The sequence below is a fragment of the Erpetoichthys calabaricus genome, chromosome 7 (assembly GCF_900747795.2).
Source record: "Erpetoichthys calabaricus chromosome 7, fErpCal1.3, whole genome shotgun sequence".
NCBI classification, from domain to species: Eukaryota; Metazoa; Chordata; class Cladistia; order Polypteriformes; family Polypteridae; genus Erpetoichthys; species Erpetoichthys calabaricus.
In genome coordinates, this window is record NC_041400.2 from 183033932 (window position 1) to 183054655 (window position 20724).

The 20724-nt window shown below is 40.6% G+C and overlaps 1 protein-coding gene across 1 annotated transcript in view; it reads left to right on the forward strand.

The window, feature by feature from the left end:
* The window catches only part of slc49a3 (solute carrier family 49 member 3), a 74186-nt gene that overhangs the window by 43208 nt on the left and 10254 nt on the right, over positions 1 to 20724 (forward strand). Inside the window, exons 6-9 of the mRNA XM_028805812.2 lie at positions 8261 to 8377; positions 13753 to 13905; positions 16921 to 17078; positions 20241 to 20353. Coding sequence (XP_028661645.1) covers positions 8261 to 8377; positions 13753 to 13905; positions 16921 to 17078; positions 20241 to 20353 — 541 coding nt within the window. The remainder of the gene's footprint in view (positions 1 to 8260; positions 8378 to 13752; positions 13906 to 16920; positions 17079 to 20240; positions 20354 to 20724) is intronic.

A 20724-nucleotide genomic window follows, 5' to 3' on the forward strand; every position in this document is an offset into this window, starting at 1 on the left:
GGCCGGACATTCTCCTTCAGGATTTTTTGGTAGACAGTAGAATTCATGGTTCCATCTATCACAGCAAGCCTTCCAGGTCCTGAAGCAGCAAAACAACCCCAGACCATCACACTACCACCACCATATTTTACTGTTGGTATGATGTTCTTTTTCTGAAATGCTGTGTTCCTTTTACGCCAGATGTAACGGGACATTTGCCTTCCAAAAAGTTCAACTTTTGACTCATCAGTCCACAAGGTATTTTCCCAAAAGTCTTGGCCATCATTGAGATGTTTCTTAGCAAAATTGAGATGAGCCCTAATGTTCTTTTTGCTTAACAGTGGTTTGCGTCTTGGAAATCTGCCATGCAGGCCGTTTTTGCCCAGTCTCTTTCTTATGGTGGAGTCGTGAACACTGACCTTAATTGAGGCAAGTGAGGCCTGCAGTTCTTTAGACGTTGTCCTGGGGTCTTTTGTGACCTCTCGGATGAGTCGTCTCTGCGCTCTTGGGGTAATTTTGGTCGGCCGGCCACTCCTGGGAAGGTTCACCACTGTTCCATGTTTTTGCCATTTTTGGATAATGGCTCTCACTGTGGTTCACTGGAGTCCCAAAGCTTTAGAAATGGCTTTATAACCTTTACCAGACTGATAGATCTCAATTACTTCTGTTCTCATTTGTTCCTGAATTTCTTTGGATCTTGGCATGATGTCTAGCTTTTGAGGTGCTTTTGGTCTACTTCTCTGTGTCAGGCAGCTCCTATTTAAGTGATTTCTTGATTGAAACAGGTGTGGCAGTAATCAGGCCTGGGGGTGGCTGCGGAAATTGAACTCAGGTGTGATACACCACAGTTAGATTATTTTTTAACAAGGGGGCAATTACTTTATCACACAGCGCCATGTAGGTTTGGATTTTTTTTCTCCCTAAATAATAAAAACCACCATTTAAAAACTGCATTTTGTGTTTACTTGTGTTATATTTGACTAATGGTTAAATGTGTTTGATGATCAGAAACATTTTGTGTGACAAACATGCAAAAGAATAAGAAATCAGGAAGGGGGCAAATAGTTTTTCACACCACTGTATATCTTTCTTTATATCCTTCTGTATGTTATTTTTTAGTTCCTTTATGTCCCCATTTTAAAATGGTGATCATTGCAGTGATTGTTACCTTCAGCTCGGACAGTTCACTTTGGCCTTCTCTGTGCTCCGCTGGTGGAGTAGCAAGGCCAGCTGGAGTTGGTGTTGCTGGATCATGAGGGGTAGTTGACAGAGTGGAAAGAAAGGCCTTTTTCAGTTTCAGTGAACCTTCTGGAATCGGCGAGTACTCCTGGCCTGACTCACTTGCACATTCACTCCCACTTTTGCTCTTGGCTGAAGATGATGCAGCAGCGTCAGGTCCCGGCAGATCTGTGCTTTCGCCTGTCTGTTCCAAGTCAGTCTCTGGAACTTAAACTTGAGGCCTGTTTAGGCCTGGATGAAGCTTTAGCTCTCTTTTCTGTTTCTTTCTGAGCCTTTTTTTCTGCCACTCATGCTTATACATTATATATATATATATTTGCATATACTGTAATTGAAGCCCCTCGGGTTCAGTAAATGCAGGATACCTCAGGATTAAAAAAAAAAAAAACGGAAAAATAATACTGTTGTTAGCAGAATTTCGTCTTAGACATCCATATCCCAAAACGGATGAAACCAAAAAAAAAAACACTTAAAAAAAAAACTATTTTGCCTAATTTAACTAAAGACTAAAGAGTAAGATGTTTAACCTGCTGATACAACACTTGCAGAATTTCTGTGTTGTATGTAGTAGGTTAGGATGATCACATTACTTAAATAAGTAAACATACGATTTGAACAAAGACATCCGCTTTAGGGTTACATAGTAGGAGATCGGGGGTAACCCTGTAATCTTATTGTTTTAAGTCTACTACACCACACATTAAATTAGAACATTAAAACACTCTAGACGAGAGCAGGCCATTCAGCACAACAAAGCTCGCCAGTACTATCCACTTATTTCTTCCAAAAAAACATCAAGTCGAGTTTTGAAAGTCCCCAACGTCTTACTGTCTACCACACTACTTGGTAGCTTATTCCACGTGTCTATCATTCTTTGTGGGAAGAAAAACTTCCTAATGTTTGAAATTTACTCTTAACAAGTTTCCAACTGTGTCCACATGGTCTTGATGAACTCATTTTAAAATAACAGTCTCGATCCACTGGACTAACTCTCTTAAGAATTTTAAACACTTCAGTCAAGTCTCCTCTTAATCTTCTTTTGCTTAAACTGTAAAGGCTCAGCTCTTTTAATCTTTCCTCATAATTCATCCCCTGTAGCCCCTGAATCAGCCTAGTTTCTGTTTTCTGGACCTTCTCTAGTGCTGCTATGTCCCTTTTGTAGCCTGGAGACCAAAACTGCACCCAGTACTCCATATGAGGCCTCACCAGTGTGTTATAAAGCTTGAGCAGAACCTCCTTGGACTTGTACTTCACACATCAAGGCGCTATATAACCTGACATTCTGTTAGCCTTCTTAATGACTTCTGAACACTGTCGGGAAGTCGATAGCTTAGAGTCCACTACAACTCTTAAATCCTTCTCATAAGGTGTACTCTCGATTTTCCAACCGCCCATTGTGTATTCAAACCTAACATTTTTACTTCCTATGTGTAATACTTTACATGTACTGACATTAAATTTCACCTTCACAAATCTGCCCAAGGCTGTATGCTGTCCAAGTCCTTCTGTAATGATATACCAGATTCCAGATTATCTGCTAATCCACCTATCTTGGTATCATCTGCAACTTAACCAGCTTGTTACTTATATTCCTATCTAAATCATTTATATATATTAAAAATAGCAGCGGCCCTAGCACTGACCCCTGTGGAACACCCCTCTTAACATCAGCCAGTTCTGATGAGGTTCCTCACACCATCACCCTCTGCTTCCTGTGTCTGAGCCAATTCTGCACCCATCTAAAAACATCACCCTGAACTCCCACTTCTTTTAATTTGATGCCCAACCTCTCATGTGGCACCTTATCAAATGCTTTCTGAAAGTCCAGATAAATAATATCATAAGCTCCACTTTGATCGTATCCTTTTGTTGCCTCCTCATAGAATTCCAGCATGTTAGTAAAACACAACCTCCCTCTTCTGAACCCATGCTGTCTGTTCCTAATAACTCCTGTTCTTGCCAGGTGTTGTTCAATCTTATCCTTAATAATTCCTTCAATTCATTTTCCTGTGATGCATGTTAAGCTTACTGGCCTATAGTTGCTTGGATCTGCCCTGTCACCCTTTTTATATAATGGGATGATATTTGCCATTTTCCAGTTCTTCGGAATCTCTCCAGTGAGCAGTGACTTCCTAAAAATATGTGTCAAGGGTTTAAATAACCTCGTGCCAAACTACATCAGTGACCTTCTCCATCACTATGTGCCTGCCCGCCCACTAAGGTCCTCTGATTCTGGCAATCTTGTTGTGCCCCTCACTAATCTACACTCCATGGGTGACTGCAGGGCCTTCAGCTTTATAGCGCCCAGACTCTGGAATGACCTACCAAAATTAATCAAGTCAGCTGACTCCACGAATTCTTTTAAAAAACAACTCAAAACTCATCTGCTCAGGAAGGCTTTTAGCTCTACTTGACTTTATTACTCTTCTCTCAGTTTACCTCTCTGTCAAGATGCTCATGTAACCTGTGTGTGTGTGCGAGACCATCAATTATGTTGTCTGTTTTTTTTTTCCAGAATTCACTGTCTTAATCTTCTTTATTTATTTATCTGGTTTGTACAATGCTATATACTGTATAAGCTGACCGTTCTTTATTAAATTCTGTAAGTGCCTTGAGCATGAGAAAGGCGCTATATAAATAAAATGTATTATTATTGTTTATTATTATATGTACTCGCTAGCCTCCTTAAGAACTCGAGGGAAAATTAATACATTGCTATCATAACTTGTAGCATACAAGGTTATTAATTCAGTTTTGTTTTTAGTTTAAATGATGTGCTTGTTACATTTTGTGCTGTTTTCTATTGTGACATCTCTAGAGGGTGTAGCAGCCTCTCAACCCGACACAGACAGACACAGGAGGCACACTGATAAAAACACAAATGTTTTTAGTTTGTTTCTTCACTTGTGGGCAATGTCTTCCTTGTTCCCACAAGTATAACACAGTCCAAAGCACAATACCACACAATACTCTCTTCTTCTTCACTCTCTCTTTCTCCTCCACTCCTCAGCAAGCTTCGTCTCCCTCCTCCCGACTCGGCTCGGCTCCCCGAGTAGTGTCTGCTGGCCCCTTTTATAACGCCCCCGGAAGTGCTTCAGGTGCTTGGTGATGAATTTCCAGAGGCGCGGAAGAACCGCCCATAAGGGCTCAGCGGTTGCTGCAGCACCCCCTGGTGGCACCCAAGGATCCCAACAGGGCTGCACCAAACTCCAACTCACATGGAGCCCGGCGGGAGTCCTAGGCACCGCTGCAACCCAGGGGGAGGTAACGCTCTGGTCACGCTTGCTCCCCCAGTTCTCCCAACGTGGAGGCGTCCTGGCCAGGAAAGGGCCCCAGCCGTCCGCCACACTATCCATTTAAGACAAGTAGGTGTTAATATAACACTGGGATGGAACCAAATTTGAAATAAATGACCAGGGGCCTCATGTATAAACGGTGCGTACACATAGAAATGTTGCGTACAAACGTTTCCACAGTCAAATTGCGATGTATAAAACCTAAACTTGGCGTAAAGCCACGCACATATGTACAGTACCTAATACCCTGGTGTACGCAACTCCTCCGCTCGGTTTTGCAGACTGGCGGCACCCAGCGTCAAAGCAGTACTACTGTTCATGTGTGGTTACCCTTTCTTTTTCAGATCCACATCCCTGATGCGGCTTTATAAATACACTGACATTAACCGCATATTGTTTATTAGTTTAATGCATCTGATTGTAATTAACCTGTAACAATATAATGGTCCATGGAATGGTCAAACTTTTCCAAATACCATAATTGCTTTAGCGTTGTTACTCTCACTGCACCTTCTTTTACTTCTTTCAGCTGCTCCCGTTAGGGGTTGCCACAGCGGATCATCTTTTTCCATATTACTCTCACTGCACCACTCGGAGCAGCTGATTGGAAAGAGAATTATCGGTATACAGCATCAAACACATGCTGCCTCAGCCATGCTTCCTATTTGAACTGCTTCTCACACGGCAAATGCTTCAAAACCTTTCCAGCACGGACCTCACAGTTCAGAAAGAGTTTCATCCCAAAAGCTCTAAACTCAATCAATCAGTCCATCAATTGCTCCTTGTAGAACTGTTTGGACTTATAAGTACAATCACCTCACTTTAAACTTGTGATACAGTTATAATATTGCACAACCTGAGCCACTTTATAAAGCGTGTATTTACATGTGATGGCGATATCATTGTTAAGATGAAATGCAGCAAAATATGTTTACTGTATTATATTATACAGATAAAACTTTAACTTCATTTAAATAATCTATTTTGTTAATAATTAAAGGACAGGGTGTTGCTACGGTAGCAAGGATCTGGTGCTCTGTTCACGGATTATTCCAGCCTTGCACTGTGTGCTTCACTGGGACTGGCGTGAAGGATAGAATAATTAAACATGTACTATGAAGATACAAAATTTTGAAGAATCGGCATTATAAGCTTACAGATGGCTTAACATTATTATCTATAATTGTGTGGCGATTGGGTATTTGGAGAAAGAAAAGGAAGGACAGGAATTGGGGGTTAGTACATTTGAAAGAGACAGTACTGCTACAATAAATGATTTCATCGAAGGTCGTGCACAATCACTGCGCCATCGTGTTCCCATGTTTAATTACATGCTTTAACTCCTATCATCATGAAAATGATATCAAGTATACATCTCAGTATTTTAATTATTCAGAGAGCTGTAATATTACGAATGTAATGGATTTTGTGTCCTGTTGGAGGAAGAGAAAGCTGGTAAGCACGTAGTGATTCACACACATAACACATAGAAGATCATATACAAAACAAAGCATTTAACGTGCTACTTTAGTTACGATGGGATTTGAGAAACTAGTAAATGAAATGATTTTAAGAAGTTTGTGATGTTCTACTTTAATGACAAAATAAACTACGTGATTAAAGTGGAAATTTAGAGATTAAAGTTGACATTTCATGCTTTTTTCCCCACTGTGTCCCTATTTTTTTTCTCTGTATCCTAATAAGCTTTCATATGAAACTCAGACGGTGGGCTGCAACTCGGCTTTTCACGGCGACTTTGATATCTGACAACTTCTTTTTTATTTCGGGCACTGTGCGACTTTGTGAACTTGCGTTTTCGAGTTTCTCTGACACTCTATGTGATTCAATCAACTTCCTTTTCTTGTTTATACCACTGTTTAAAACAACAAATAGTACGTTTTTCGTTGCCTCCACTTGGTATTCGCTGAAATTCTTCTATTTTCCCTCTTGCTTTTTCCATTGTCTTTTCACAGAAGGCTGAGCTTAAGGGCTATTTATATTGATTTGCATATTCAAAGAGGCGTAATTCTGGGAGGAGTTGGGGCAGGACAGCAAGCAAGTGTGTTACTTTTCACGCTGATTGGGATTTATGTAGCAGAAGAACGTAGAAGTTTGCGTACGTACAGATTCCTGCATCTGGATTTTTCTGTGCATACGCACATTCCCGCTTTTGTGCTTACGCCATGTTATAGTGTGAATTCTACGCACGGCATTATACATGAGGCCCCTGGAGAGAAGTTGTTTAAATGGACACGGGTTCGTAACCAAAAAACTATGAGTAAGAGCATCAAAACTAAATGTAGCCATGAACCGTAATTGAAAAATAAAGGCAATATATCAGGAGCCATGAAGTCAAATAAGGAAATAATGAAAGCAAATGTGTTAATTTAAATTTTTTTTTGTAACCCATCATACTCGTATAATTACGGTTCAGTCACATCTTTATACCGTCGCATAACTGATGTGAAACATCCGTATCACTTTAGATTAAGTGTCCCTAATTATGCTGTATTTACCATGTAATCACCTGTATAATTACAGAGTAACTAGGTGTTATTACCTTGTAATTACTGTGCAATGCAGTGTAGCTCAGTTGTAATCGTTATTCCACAATTTTTATAAATACGCATGTAGTTGTTTGCTGTTGTTGAATTACAGGAATAGTATGGCAATTCAATAGCCGGTAATTTACTATAAATTTATTGTGACTATTTTAGTGTAAAGGGGGTGTTCCTTAAGCAAATATACTAACTTTATGCAAATGTAGTTTTCAGTGCCATTGTGACTTTACAACAATACAAAATTATTTACGAGAATAGTCTTGCACATTGAAATAATGAATTGATAATGGCAGAAAAAACATTGCTTAAATGTAACTGACTGTTTAAACTCACTGTTTTAACTGTTTATTGTATTACACTTTTTGACTATGACAACACACTGTTAGCGTAAAGTATTTTACAGGATTTCTTTCACAGTGTATTCACTTATTTTCCCCAATATTCACATCAAGTTAAAGAACTTCTGCTGTCCACCTCACTATTTGGTTGACTTATTTCTAGTAGTTCTCTGTGTTAATGAAAACTTTCTAATGTTTGCGTGACATCACACAAGTTTCCATCAGTGTCCCTGTAGCCATTTTACATGTCATCTTACCACACATATAAATGAAAATGTCCCACAATGCAACATGGACCAATCCAAATACAAAATGACAATAATTTGCTGTCTAATGACAGAAGATTTGACTACACAGTACATGTTTCAATGCAGTATATTACTTACAGATAATCCCTAGGAAATGCTGGCATTTTTTAGTGTAGATATAGGCAAACCCAAAAGTATGACAGGGCCATAATGCCTTTGTGCTACGTTAATATTTAGTGGATCATAAAGGATAAATAGTTCAGTTTTACCCTTGAACAATTAGGGTTAGGGGTATGCTTAGGGTTAATGGGGTCAATGACTACATGTGGAGGAAAATTAAAACAAAACATTGTTGTCTATATTTGATCCTGCACTTTGTAATCAAGGCCAGTGTTTAAACAATATTTTCAATCTATCTATCTATCTATCTATCTATCTATCTATCTATCTATCTATCTATCTATCTATCTATCTATCTATCTATCTATCTATCTATCTAACAAAAAACGATTTCTAAACTCAGCAGCCACATTGAGCCAAAGGCAAAAATAATGTGTAATACAAAATAAAATGAGTAACCTTTCTTGTATTTCTTTCAGCTCATCAAGAATAAGCCATACATGATCCTGCTTGTCTGCTTTGGGGCTGGTATTGGCATTTTTACTTGCTTCTCAACGCTCTTGGAACAGATTCTGTGTGTCAAAGGATACTCAAATGTAAGAATTTAAGTGTATGCACTCATTCAATACGTCAAACTGAATTATTCTTTACCAAATAAAACAGGAAAATGTTAATTCCTAGACAGGTAATAGAATAATTAAGAAATATTTGCCATGTCTTGCCCCATGTGTACCTTCAGCTCCTTTCCTCTTTATTTGCATTTGTGGACGTCTCGTAACTGGCGCTCCCTCTCTCCAGCACTTTCCTGTACAGCCCGTTTCTCAGGCTATGTCATTATTTTGATATATTGATATTAATATATTGATTATATTAGCTTGATGACTGAGGTCTCCAGGACTCTAAACAAATCCAAATCCTATTATGTGATATCATCTACTGTTAAATTCTGGTGCGTACTTGTAAAAGTTTTATTTTTATACTGTATTAATGATTTGTTCTGTGTATTGTATTGTGTTGTATTGACGCCCTTCTTTTTGACACCCACTGCATGCCCAACCTACCTGGAAAGGGGTCTCTCATTGAACTGCCTTTCCCAAGGTTTCTTCCATTTTTTTCCCTACAAGGTTTTTTCCATGTCTTCTTAGCGAGTCAAGGCTGGGGGGCTGTCAAAAGGCAGGGTCTGTTAAAGCCCACTGCAGCACTTCTTGTGTGATTTTGGGCTATACAAAAATAAATTGTATTGTATTTTGAGACACTTTCCCAACTCCAGTCCAGTTGTAAACTTGTCGTCTTTGAAGGTGTTACTTTCATTGTGGTTTGTATGCCTTTATTCCTCCACGTGTGTCTCACACTCGCACTTCCTCTTTCGATCGCGTCACCAAAGCCAAACTGACCAATCAGATTGCTCAGAGGGACTGGTCACATAGACCTTAGTGTTTTATTATATAGTAAACTAGCTGTTCCCCGTGGCTCCGCCTGCATAGAAGTGAAACACGACAAACTTTAAAAGTCAATAAAAAAAAAATGTAATAACTTGTATTGAGAAGAATTTATATTGATAGCTTTCGTATCCGAGGGCCTCTTGATATACAATATTTTTGGTTTTGCTGTTGGGGCGAGAATGTAGCTGTGATCTCTTTGCCAAAAATGTAAAATGTTGGCAAGGTATCTCTGGCCAAGCAAAAGGTAGGCACGCTCCAACGTTAAACGTTGGCATTGTATCTGATCGTGTTAAGCTCTGACGGCAGAGCGTCCCCCACGTGGGGAGAAGAGCACATGGCCGTGATATCTCTGCCAATGAGCAGGTACCCTCTAAACACACATAGTTGTGATCTCTCTCTCAAAAACATCAAACATTACTCCTTAACAATCTGTAGATGATAATGTCTGCTGAACAAACAGGTGTAGCTAGCTAAGTGGAGGCAAGGTATGCTCTAACACAGGGGTAGGCAACGTTGGTCCTGGAGTGCCACAGTATGTGCAGGTTTTTGTTCCAACCCAGTTCCTTAACGAGAACTCAATTATTGCTGATGAAGCACATATTGCTTAAGTGACATTTTAATGCTTCATTTTAGTGGTCTCGCTTGTTAAGGTTCTCCACCCTTAATTGCTTATTTCAATCTTAAACTGCTGCATTCAGTGTTTTAATTGCTCCTTATTAGCAATAAGATGTAAAAGACAAAGCAGCCAGCAGTTCTCCAGCTAGCTTTTTTCCAATTACATCTGTGTGTGTTCATCATGCACGGTTTGATTTAATAAAACACTTAATAGAAAAATGTGACAGACTGAAAATGATCTGTTTTAGGCTTCATATCATTTGGATGATATCCTTGGAAAGGAAAAAAATCTACGATATAAAAGCCTTACATTGCACAGCCTAACAAGCCATAAAATTAAATAAGGTCTGAGATTGGCAATGATTGGTTTCTAATTAAGCAATTGGGTTGGAATGAAAACCTGTAGCCACTGCGGCTCACCAGGACCGACATTGCCTACCCCTGTTTTACATCTTATTGCTAATAAGGAGCAATTAAAACACTGAATGCAGCAGTTTAGATTGAAATAAGCAATTAAGGTTGGAGAACCTTAACAAGCGAGACCACTAAAATGAAGCATTAAAATGTCACTTAAGCAATATGTGCTTCATCAGCAATAATTGAGTTCTCGTTAAGGAACTGGGTTGGAACAAAAACCTGCACATACTGTGGCACTCCAGGACCGACGTTGCCTACCCCTGCTCTAACATATGGCAAGAGATACAACGACTCGAATGCAGGCTGGCCCTACCCAGCTCCCTACCCCTGAGGTCCTGCCTCCCCTTCCCCTCAACCTACAGCCTGTCTCTCAGATTCACGTGAATAAATCGGTGCCGCAACTATAATATGTACCGAGATGAGAGAAGTCGCAAAATCAACCAGAATGTTCAAGCGAATTATAGAAAAAAACCCGATCTAAATCCGTTACGTAGTTCTCTCATTCGCCGACAAAGTGGAGGTGAGGAACGCCCCGAGGCTGGCGCGTGAGTGAGGTGGGCTCTGCCCCCAGCCCACGGCGTGTCTCTCTTGGATTTGCGCAAATAAATCGGTACCACAAACGAACAACAATACATAGCACAATGAGAGAAGTCGCAAAATCAACCGGAATGTTCAAGCAAATTATTGGAAAATAAAAACGATCTAAATCTGTGAAACACGAACAGACAGACAGACAGACGTTGGATTTTATATATATATACTGTATATATAGAGAGATGACTGAAGAGTATGGAGCTGGAAGCTGAAATCTGAATAATATAACAAAACATGGCAATCACTAAAAACTGACAGTATACAGAAGTGATATTAAAAAGGCAGATAAGTAAGATATAGAGAGTGACTTTCATATTTTCATTGTGGAGAGTAAGAATAAAGAGGTTTGTATGCACTCCAAAATGATATTTTTATGTATTAATTACCCCATGTGGTTTGTAGGGATGGCAGAGAATTTTTTTAATCTCATATTTTCATGGAGAACAGCGATAACAACATTTCTGGTGCATGTGGTATAGCGGGTCCTTATCTCCCGTTCTAAGGCCAGCTTTTAAAATAAATAATCACCACGCTTGCACCTTAGCGAGGGGGCGTGGTGGTTGTGTGGCTGAAGCAGTTCTCAGGGCGATTTATGGTGTGGGTGCTTCTCACTTAAGTGCACAGGTGAGAGACTGCCCGCATCCGTGATTGTTCCTGGGGCTGCTAATTTGCTACAGCTTCCATGCCCTCTGGATAAAATAGAACGGCGAGTCAGCTAGGGGAAAGAAAAAAAGAAAGGAATGAGAAAGAAAGACGGAGGTTGCTGTAGAGCAGGAAGCAGGGTGGTGAGCGAGCGAGTGAACGAGAGAGAGAGAGAGATGGAGTGAGCGCGTGCAGGCTCGCAGACAGGCAGCTGGAAGGTGAGCCCCAAGAAGGGTGTTTGGCCAACACTCGGTGGGGGCACAAGAAAGCGGTCGCTCCCGCTGAGCATTGTAGGGATGAACGGGAGTGACCGGCAGAAGGACGATTGGCCGCGTAAGGCCGTGAAGGCAGTGGGAGTCAGGAGGCTTAGTGGGTGAAGTCCTTGATGTGAGCATCCAGGTCGTCGAGGATTCCAAGTCTTGGTGTGGGATGAGTGTGCGACCGAAACCAGGGATCGGGAGGCCTCCAGACCAGTTGAGCGGAGAAAAGGTCAGCTGCTGGGAGAGCGACTCGCCAGCTGCAGGGCCCAGGTGGGAGAAGCAGGAGAGACACTAGGGTACAAGAAGCACTGGGCTCTGTAAATGTTTTAAAGTACTGTTTCCAGCGTTGTTATAACCTCGTTTTTAAAGGATTGTGTTTTTTTTTCTATTTATTGATTTTTACCTCCACGTTTTGTTTTATGGATTATTTATTTAATGATTCTTTTCAGAAGGCACTGCACTTCATTTATTTTGAATACTTTGTTTTCACTGTTTTGTTCTGTTGTTTTAAATAAAAGCACTTGACACTTTTGCACCATCTCCTTGCTATGTGGTTGCCTCACTGCCAGGTTAAGGGCTCCCGGACAGCTGATGGGAGCATGTAGCAAACCCGCATCATCACAGTGCAATGGGAGCTTATAGTGACCAATGCTGGACAACAGCAAGCAATATCAGAAATATCTGTTGTAGCCAAATTCTTAACGTGTGCCACTGTAGCCCGTGAGTTAACTGAGACCATGAATAGATACAGCTGAAGTGCTACTATTAGATAGATAGATAGATAGATAGATAGATAGATAGATAGATAGATAGATAGATAGATAGATAGATAGATAGATAGATAGATAGATAGATAGATAGATATGAAAGGCACTATATGATAGATAGATAGATAGATAGATAGATAGATAGATAAGATAGATAGATAGATAGATAGGAAAGGCACTATATGATAGATAGATAGATAGATAGATAGATAGATAGATAGATAGATAGATAGATAGATAAAGATAGATAGATATGAAAGGCACTATGATAGATAGATAGATTGCTAGATAGATAGAATAGATAGATAGATAGATAGATAGATAGATAGATAGATAGATATGAAAGGCACTATATGATAGATAGATAGATAGATAGATAGATAGATAGATAGATAGATAGATAGATAGATAGATAGATAGATAGATAGATTCTTTATTAATCCCAAGGAGAAATTCACATTTTCATTTTTGAGTTTCCTAGACACCCCAGAGGTAGAATATTTTTTCCCATAAAAACAGAAAATCCAGCGTCGACAGAGTTAACTTGGTAACTTGGTACAAGTAAAGGAGCCTTCGAATCATCCTGAGCTTCAACTGATCATTTAATTAAGAGAAGATCCATGACCCCTTGCAAATGGCTACAAGTTGTTTCGGTTGCAGACCACATGGTGATAGCAGCAGGGTACAATGCACAGATAGTTCTACATCCTGGGTGGAAAATGCCTTAAAACTGTGTTACATTTGCATAAGTGTATTGATTTCTTTAAAAAGAAAAAACTCCAAGTAATGAAATAAGATAACATAAGTTGATATCTATAAATCTAAACAGGTACATCAGGTCAAGTCAGGTTGCACTGGTACAGCGTCACCACATGACGAAATAGCTCGCGATCCTAATTGGTAAACCCCAGGCAGACATGCGGTCCATTCTCACTCCACGGAAATTATCATCTATCTGCCGCAGCCAGGTGTTACGTAGGCGTCCCCTTGGCCTGGTCCTGCCATTCGGATCACCCTCGGGGAATCGCGCCACATGGCCGTAGTGCCGTAACTGACGCTCCCTCACAATGCAGGTGATGTGCCTCATCAGGGACTCCATGAGCAACACAAAGTCAAACCAGCGGTACCCCAGGATTCTCCAAAGAGACACATCACTCATAAGAACTTTTGAAATTCCGAAACTTCCTCTCTAATCTCCAAACACACTCACTTCTGTTTTCTGTTCCTCTGACAGGGCTTTGCTGGGCTGTGTGGAGCGTTGTTCATCGTGTTTGGAATATTCGGAGCCTTCTTACTTGGAATTTATGTGGACAAGACGAAGTACTTCACAGAAGTCACCAAGATCAGTTTCTGCCTGACTGCGATAGCCAGCATAGCATTTGCTGTGGTAAGTCACAGTTTGGGATGTAGTCAGATTTATACTATCTACAAAGAGTTTCCATTTTTTTCTAACACAGTTAAAATTGCAGACTTAACTGGAACCCATCCTTTTGATTGTCAGAAGAGAAATATGTTGTAAAGCTACAGTGTGTCTCCTGCTCCAAATATGTTGGTTGACTTTACAAATGCTACTTGCTGGAGGCCAGTGGACAATTACAGCAAATTAAGATCAAAACTGTGTGTTGTGACAATTACACAGCCCTCTGTGCTGGAGAAGGCAAACAAATAAAAGCTATAAGATGCCAGATAATGAGAAATATGGGCAACTGCTTAAGTATGACCCTCTAAACAGCATAGGGTGTCAGTAAGTGTGCCCTGGAAGTCATTGTACTGTTTACAGCAAGGAAAATAAGTATTGAACACTGTCATAGACGGCCAGCAGCTCATCCGGGACATCCCAGAATGGGAAGAATGGACAAGGGTAGCCTTTCCAGGGCACTGCCTCCCCCAGGACTCTAGGTGGCAGCTCCCCTGGACGGTAAATGTACCCCGGATTTCCCCCAGGCATCATGGGATGTGGAGTCCATTTTCTCAGCCCTGTTGGGTGCCGTGGGTGCCGCCAGGCGGAGCTCCTAAAGGACCCGGGGACTCTTATGTTTCCTAAAACCCGGAAGTACTTAAGAGTCACGAGGAAGGAAGCCCACAGTACTTCCGGGATATTTGAGGACTGATGATGTGCCGTTTGACCCGGAAAAAGAGAAGGAGCACTTCCGGGTCAAGGAATATAAAAAGGACTGTTGGAAACCCAGCAAAGAGAGAGGGTGACAAAGCTGCTGGGAGTGGAGGATTGTTATATTGTTATTGATTTATTGTATTGATTTATAGTATTGGAGAACTGTGGAGTGTGTGGTGCTTTGTGCACTTTATTTGAAGAAAATAATTAAAAATTCTTCTTGGTGCTTTTACAAGTGTGTCCTGGACGTCTGTCTGTGGGGTTTCACAGGGCAACAGCGACCCCTAGCGTCCACAACACATCAACGTTTTTCTCAGTAAATCTATTTCTAATTGGGCTATTGACATGAAATTTTCACCAGATGTCAGTAACAACCCAAGTAATCCACACATACAAAGAAATCAAACCAAATACGTCCATACATTAAGTTATGTGTAATAAAGTGGAATGACACAGGGAGTAAGTATTGAACACGCTTACTGAAATTTATTGAATACTTAGTAGAAAAGCCTTTGTTGGTAATGAGAGCTTCAAGACACCTCCTGTATGGAGAAACGAGTCGCATGCATTGCTCAGGTGGGATTTTGGCCCATTCTTCCACACAAACTGTCTTCAAATCTTGAAGGTTCTGGGTCCTCTTTTATGAACTCTGATCTTCAGTTCTTTCCATCGATTGGTGACTGACTCAGCCGTTCTAGCAGCTTCTTTATTTTCTTTCTCCGAAACCAGCCGAGAGTTTCCTTGGCTGTGTGTTTGAGATCCTTGTCTTGCTGAAATGTCCCTCCTTGTTTCATCGTCAGCATCCTGGTAGATGGCAGCAGATTCTTATCAAGAATGTCCTGCTACATTTCTCTATTCTTCCTTCCTTAAATTCCATGAAGTCTGCCAGTATTTTGGGGTGATGTGCAGTGCCATTTCTCCTTCAAACATGGTGTGCGCAACAACATCCAAAGTGTTCAGTTTTGGTCTCCTTTGACCAGACTCTCTTCTCCAAGTATTTCATTGGCTTGTCCAAATGTTATGCAGAAAACTTTAAATGAGCTTCAACAGGCATTTTCTTCAGCAGTGGAGTCTTGTGTGCATAGAGGCCATGGCAATGGAGTACATTACTTATTATTTCCTTTGAAACAACTGGACCTGCTCATTCCAGGGTCTTCCTGAAGCTCTCAGTGAGTGGTCCTTGGCTCTTCTGATTATTCTTTTGACTCCTCTGTCAGAAATCTTGCAAGGAGCACCTGGTCGTGGCCGTTTTGAGGTGAAATGATGTTCTTTCCACTTGCAGATTACGGCCATAACGGTGCTCACTGGAACATTCAGAAGTTTAGAAGTCTGTCTGTCACCAATGGCATCAGGATGTTTGTGAAGGTCTTGAGAGAGCTCTTTGCTTTTACCCATCATGAGATGTTTCTTGTCTGACTCCTCAGTAATGAGAAACCTTTTTATAGGCCATCAATTAGGACCAAACCAGCTAATATTCATGTGCACTGACGGGGGGCTATCAGGATTGACAGACGTCAGCAGCTTTCTTGGCTTTCCAGGCCTTTTTGCACCTCCTTTTCTTCATGTGTTTAATTCTTATTTCCTATGTCATTCCACTTTATTACACATAACTTAATTTAGGGACTTATTTGTTTTGATTTCGTTGTAGTGTGGATTACTTGGGTTGTTACCGACGTCTGGTGTAAATTTCAAGTCAATAGCCCCATTAGAAATACCTATATACTGAGGAAAACGTTGATGCGTTCAATACTTTTTTTGCCTGCGATATATTTAGGAGCTAAAAGGCCCTTTTAAAGAAGGTAAGATTTTTGATTTTTAATAAATTTGCAATCGGTTCTGAAAGCATGTTTTCACTTTGTCATTATGGGTTATTGAGTGCAGATGAATTGGCAATACATATCCAATTCAAATTAAATCTACAACACAACAAAGTGTGCAGAAAGTGAAGGGGATGAATACTGTCTCCTACTATGGTGTAAATTCCAAAGTAGATGTACTTCTGGAGTGTGTGTGGTCATTTTGTTTACATTGTTTTATTTGTTTCCATATTGATTCCTTTTTTACTTTATACATTTCTAGGGCTAACCCAAATTAGTGTATTTCTTCAGTAACTTTTATTGCTATTGGGTTCATAGCGTCATTATTATCACACATACAGAGAACAGTGAAATTCTTATTTGCGTGTGCTAATCGTCATACAACATATCATCTAGATATCATCTATCGTGTATACTGTATAGGTCATATATACTGTACAAGTCTTAAAAGCACTTCTTTTTCTCTCCTTAGCTTTCTCAGATGAGGAATCAAAAGCCTGCCCTAGCAGTTATTTGTTCCCTTTTTGGAATGTTTGGCTTTGCGATTTATCCAATCAGTTTGGAACTTGCTGTTGAATGTTCATATCCCGTTGGAGAGGCAACATCAGCAGGACTCATCTTTATTTCAGGGTAAGGATTGACAAAGCCCATAAACTGTATGAACGCTGGAACAATTGTGACAAGAACAAGCCATTCTGCCCAACAAGCTCATCCACCCTATTCATCTACAACCCCAAATCAGAAAAAGTTTGGACAGTGTGGAAAATGTGAATAAAAAAAGTAAAAAGCAAGTTATAAATTCTCCTCAAATTTAATTTCATTGCAGACAGTATGAACACAAAATAATTCATGTTTTTTTTTGTCAACATCATTTGATTTGTAAATAAATATCCATTCTTGCCATTCAGGCTTGTAACACATTCCAAAAAAAGTTGGGACAGTACAGCATTTACCACTTTGTACAGTTCCCCTGTCTTTTAACAACACTTAAAAGACATTTAGGCATTGAAGAAATCAAGTGACTAAGTGTCGCAGGTGTTAGTTTGTCCCATTCTTCCTGCAAACAATGTTTTAGGTGCGCAACAGTACGGGGTCTTCGTTGACGCATTTTTCGTTTCAAAATGCGTCAAACATTCTCTATAGGAGACAAATCAGGGCTGCAGGCAGGCCAGTCAAGCATCTGCACCCTCTTCTTACTCAGCCATGCCTTTGTTATGCGCGCAGTATGTGGTTTGGCATTGTCTTGCTGAAATAAGCATGGGCGTCCCTGGAAAAGACGTCATCTTGAAGGCAGCATTTGTTCCTCCAAAACTGAGATATACTTCTCAGCATTGATGACGCCATCGCAGAAGTGCAAGTTACCTTTGCCGAAGGCACTGACACAACCCCATACCATGACAGACCCTGGCTTTTGGACTTGTATCTGGTAACAGTCTGGATGGTCCTTTTCCTCTTTGGTCCGCAGCACACGGCGCCCATTTCTTCCAAAAAAGATGTGAAAAACCAATTCGTCTGACCACAATACACGTTTCCACTGCACAATGGACCATCCCAGATGCCTCCGAGCCCAGAGAAGTCGACGGCGCTTCTGGACACTATTTATGTAGGGCTTCCTTTTGGCACAGTACGGTTTTAGCTGGCATTTCCTAATGTAACTACGTACTGTAGTGCTTGAGAGTGACTTCCTAAAGTAGTCCTGAGCCCACGCAGTTATATCATTTATTGATGAATGACGGTTTTTAATGCAGTGCCGTCTGAGGGCTCGGAGATCACGGCCATTCAGTTTAGGCTTGCGCCCTTGGCCTTTGCGCACAATAATTTCTCCAGATTCCCTGATTCTTTTCACTATGTTATGCACTGTAGAGGGAGAAATGCCCAAATCTCTTCCTATCTGTCTTTGAGATTTTTGCCCGCACTTGGTGGCAAACTGGCGATACTCTGCCCATCTTTGCTCCTAAAGGAGTAGGCCTTTCCTCGATGCTGCTTTTGTACCGAATCATGATTGCAATCACCTGTTAACATCACCAGTTACAAATCACATCATTATTTAGTTATTATACCTCATTACTACCCCTTAATTGCCCCCATCCCAACTTTTTTTGGAATGTGTTACAAGCCTGAATGGCAAGAATGGATATTTATTTACAAATCAAATGATGTTGACAAAACAAAACATGAATTATTTTGTGTTCATACTGTCTGCAATGAAATAAAATTTGAGGAGAATTTATAACTTGCCTTTTTCTTTTTTTATTCACATTTTCCACACTGTCCCAACTTTTTCTGATTTGGGGTTGTAGATCAGGGGTTCTCAAGGTCGGTCCTGGGGGCCCACTGTGACTGCGGGTTTTTGTTCCAACCAGCTTCTATTTTTAATTGGAATCCTGGGCTAATTAAGTGAATGGTTATTTCCCAGATTGTGTGTTTTGGGAACAATATAGAAATTAGAAAATGAAGTTTGCTAAAATTAAAAAAAAAAATTAAAATGTACTAAGCAGTTATATGGGAATGATGTATTTTTTTTCTTTTTAACAATACTTTCATCTTGATGTTCATTGTTTTTTTCCGGGTGTTCTTATTGTTTAATTAATTAATTAATTAATTGTTTTCTAATCAGTGGGTCTAATGCTAAAGTAGTTGCAGCCTTTCACGATTCAGTGTTGTTTGCCTGGGTATCTGCTCTGCTCATTTTTAATTGTAAAGATACAATGAAGGGAGCAAACTGCTCAGAGAAAGGGCAAAATATAATGAAAACAACAAAAGGGAATTAAGCATTTAAATTTAAAGCAAAAGCAGAAATATTTCTGAATGTCTTATAAATATAAAAATCATGCTGCTGTGCTTTCTTAATGTAGAATAAGATAAGAGAAAAAATACCAGCTAATTAATTGAGATCAGTATTATTAGTTGTCTCTAATTATGAATCTGGTTGAAGCAAAAACCTGAAGCCACAGCGAGCCCCCAGGACCGACCATGAGAACCTCTGATCTAGATTGTCAAAAATAACATAAAGCAAGATCTGCAGGTCCCCAAAGTCCTGCTTGCCTCCACACTCCTTAGTAACTGATTTATTCCATGTGTCTCTGGCTTACGGTACATTGTGAATGCCTTTCAAAGGTCACACTGCAACATCATTAAACTGAAAAGAAAAGTTGAAATTTAAGCTTGCCTTATTGCCTGTGTGAGGTATGATCTGCGTTCTCTCCCCCAGGACTTTAGATGGCAGCAAGCCCAGGCTCAGATCCCTGCACAGGTGCCTACAAGGCATGCTAGGTATTGTAGTCCTGGGGGACAGCCTTGTTGGGTCCCATGGGAGCCGCCATGAGGATCTACAGGATTGTGGGAGTCCCTACTCCATAAGGGTCCAACCTCACCCGGAAGTGCTTCGGAGCACTTGGAAAGCAGTCCCGGGGATTGGATACAAGGAGCTGCCAGCCTCACATGGAAGAGCCAACGCTTGTGAGGAGGAGTGGAGGAGGCAGTGACAGAGAGGACAAGGAAGACAAAGAGTTGTGCCTGGGCTTTATTTTACTTGTGGCTGTGGTGGTGGGAAACGCTTGATAAGGAAGACTTTCCCACAACTAACGACTCTTTGCCCTTTATACTTTTGTCCCTGCTTGTTCATGTTGGGCGTTTGGGGAGCTGGATCGCCCCATGGTGTCCACACCTGTTACAATAAGCCACACATCACCTTCATTAAGGCTAATAATAAAGTGTTTTTTTGTAATAACCTATTCTGAAAATAGAATGCAAACATTTTTTAATTATCTTTGTTTTTATTTTTGCATAAAGGCAGATCCAGGGGGTGATCTTCATTGTCCTATTTCAACTGATGACTAAGCATCTGGCTGATTCTCCTTATTCGACGTGTAAACTCCAAGATGACGCCACCCTTAGCTGGAAAGGTAGTAGTGATAATTATTTCTCCTTTTAAAAACAACTGCCTCAATGAAAGTGTCCTTTTAAACGTGGTCATTGCAGACATACTCTACAGCTTCGATTTGTATTATATATTTTATATATATATATAGTAGGAGCAAGACTTTGTTCAATGCTTGCATGGTCGTGGGGTCCAGCGGCTGTGGGGTATCTGTTGGTGAAGAAAGATTCACGGATCTTGACTTTGCTGACGACGCTGTGATCTTCAGGGAGTCAATGGAGGCTCTGATTGGGGCACTCGAGAGACTGAGTGAGGAGTCTGAGTGTCTGCGCTTGTGAGTGTCCTGATAAAAACCAACATCCAGGCCTTTAATGACCTCTTAGGCACAGCCATCAG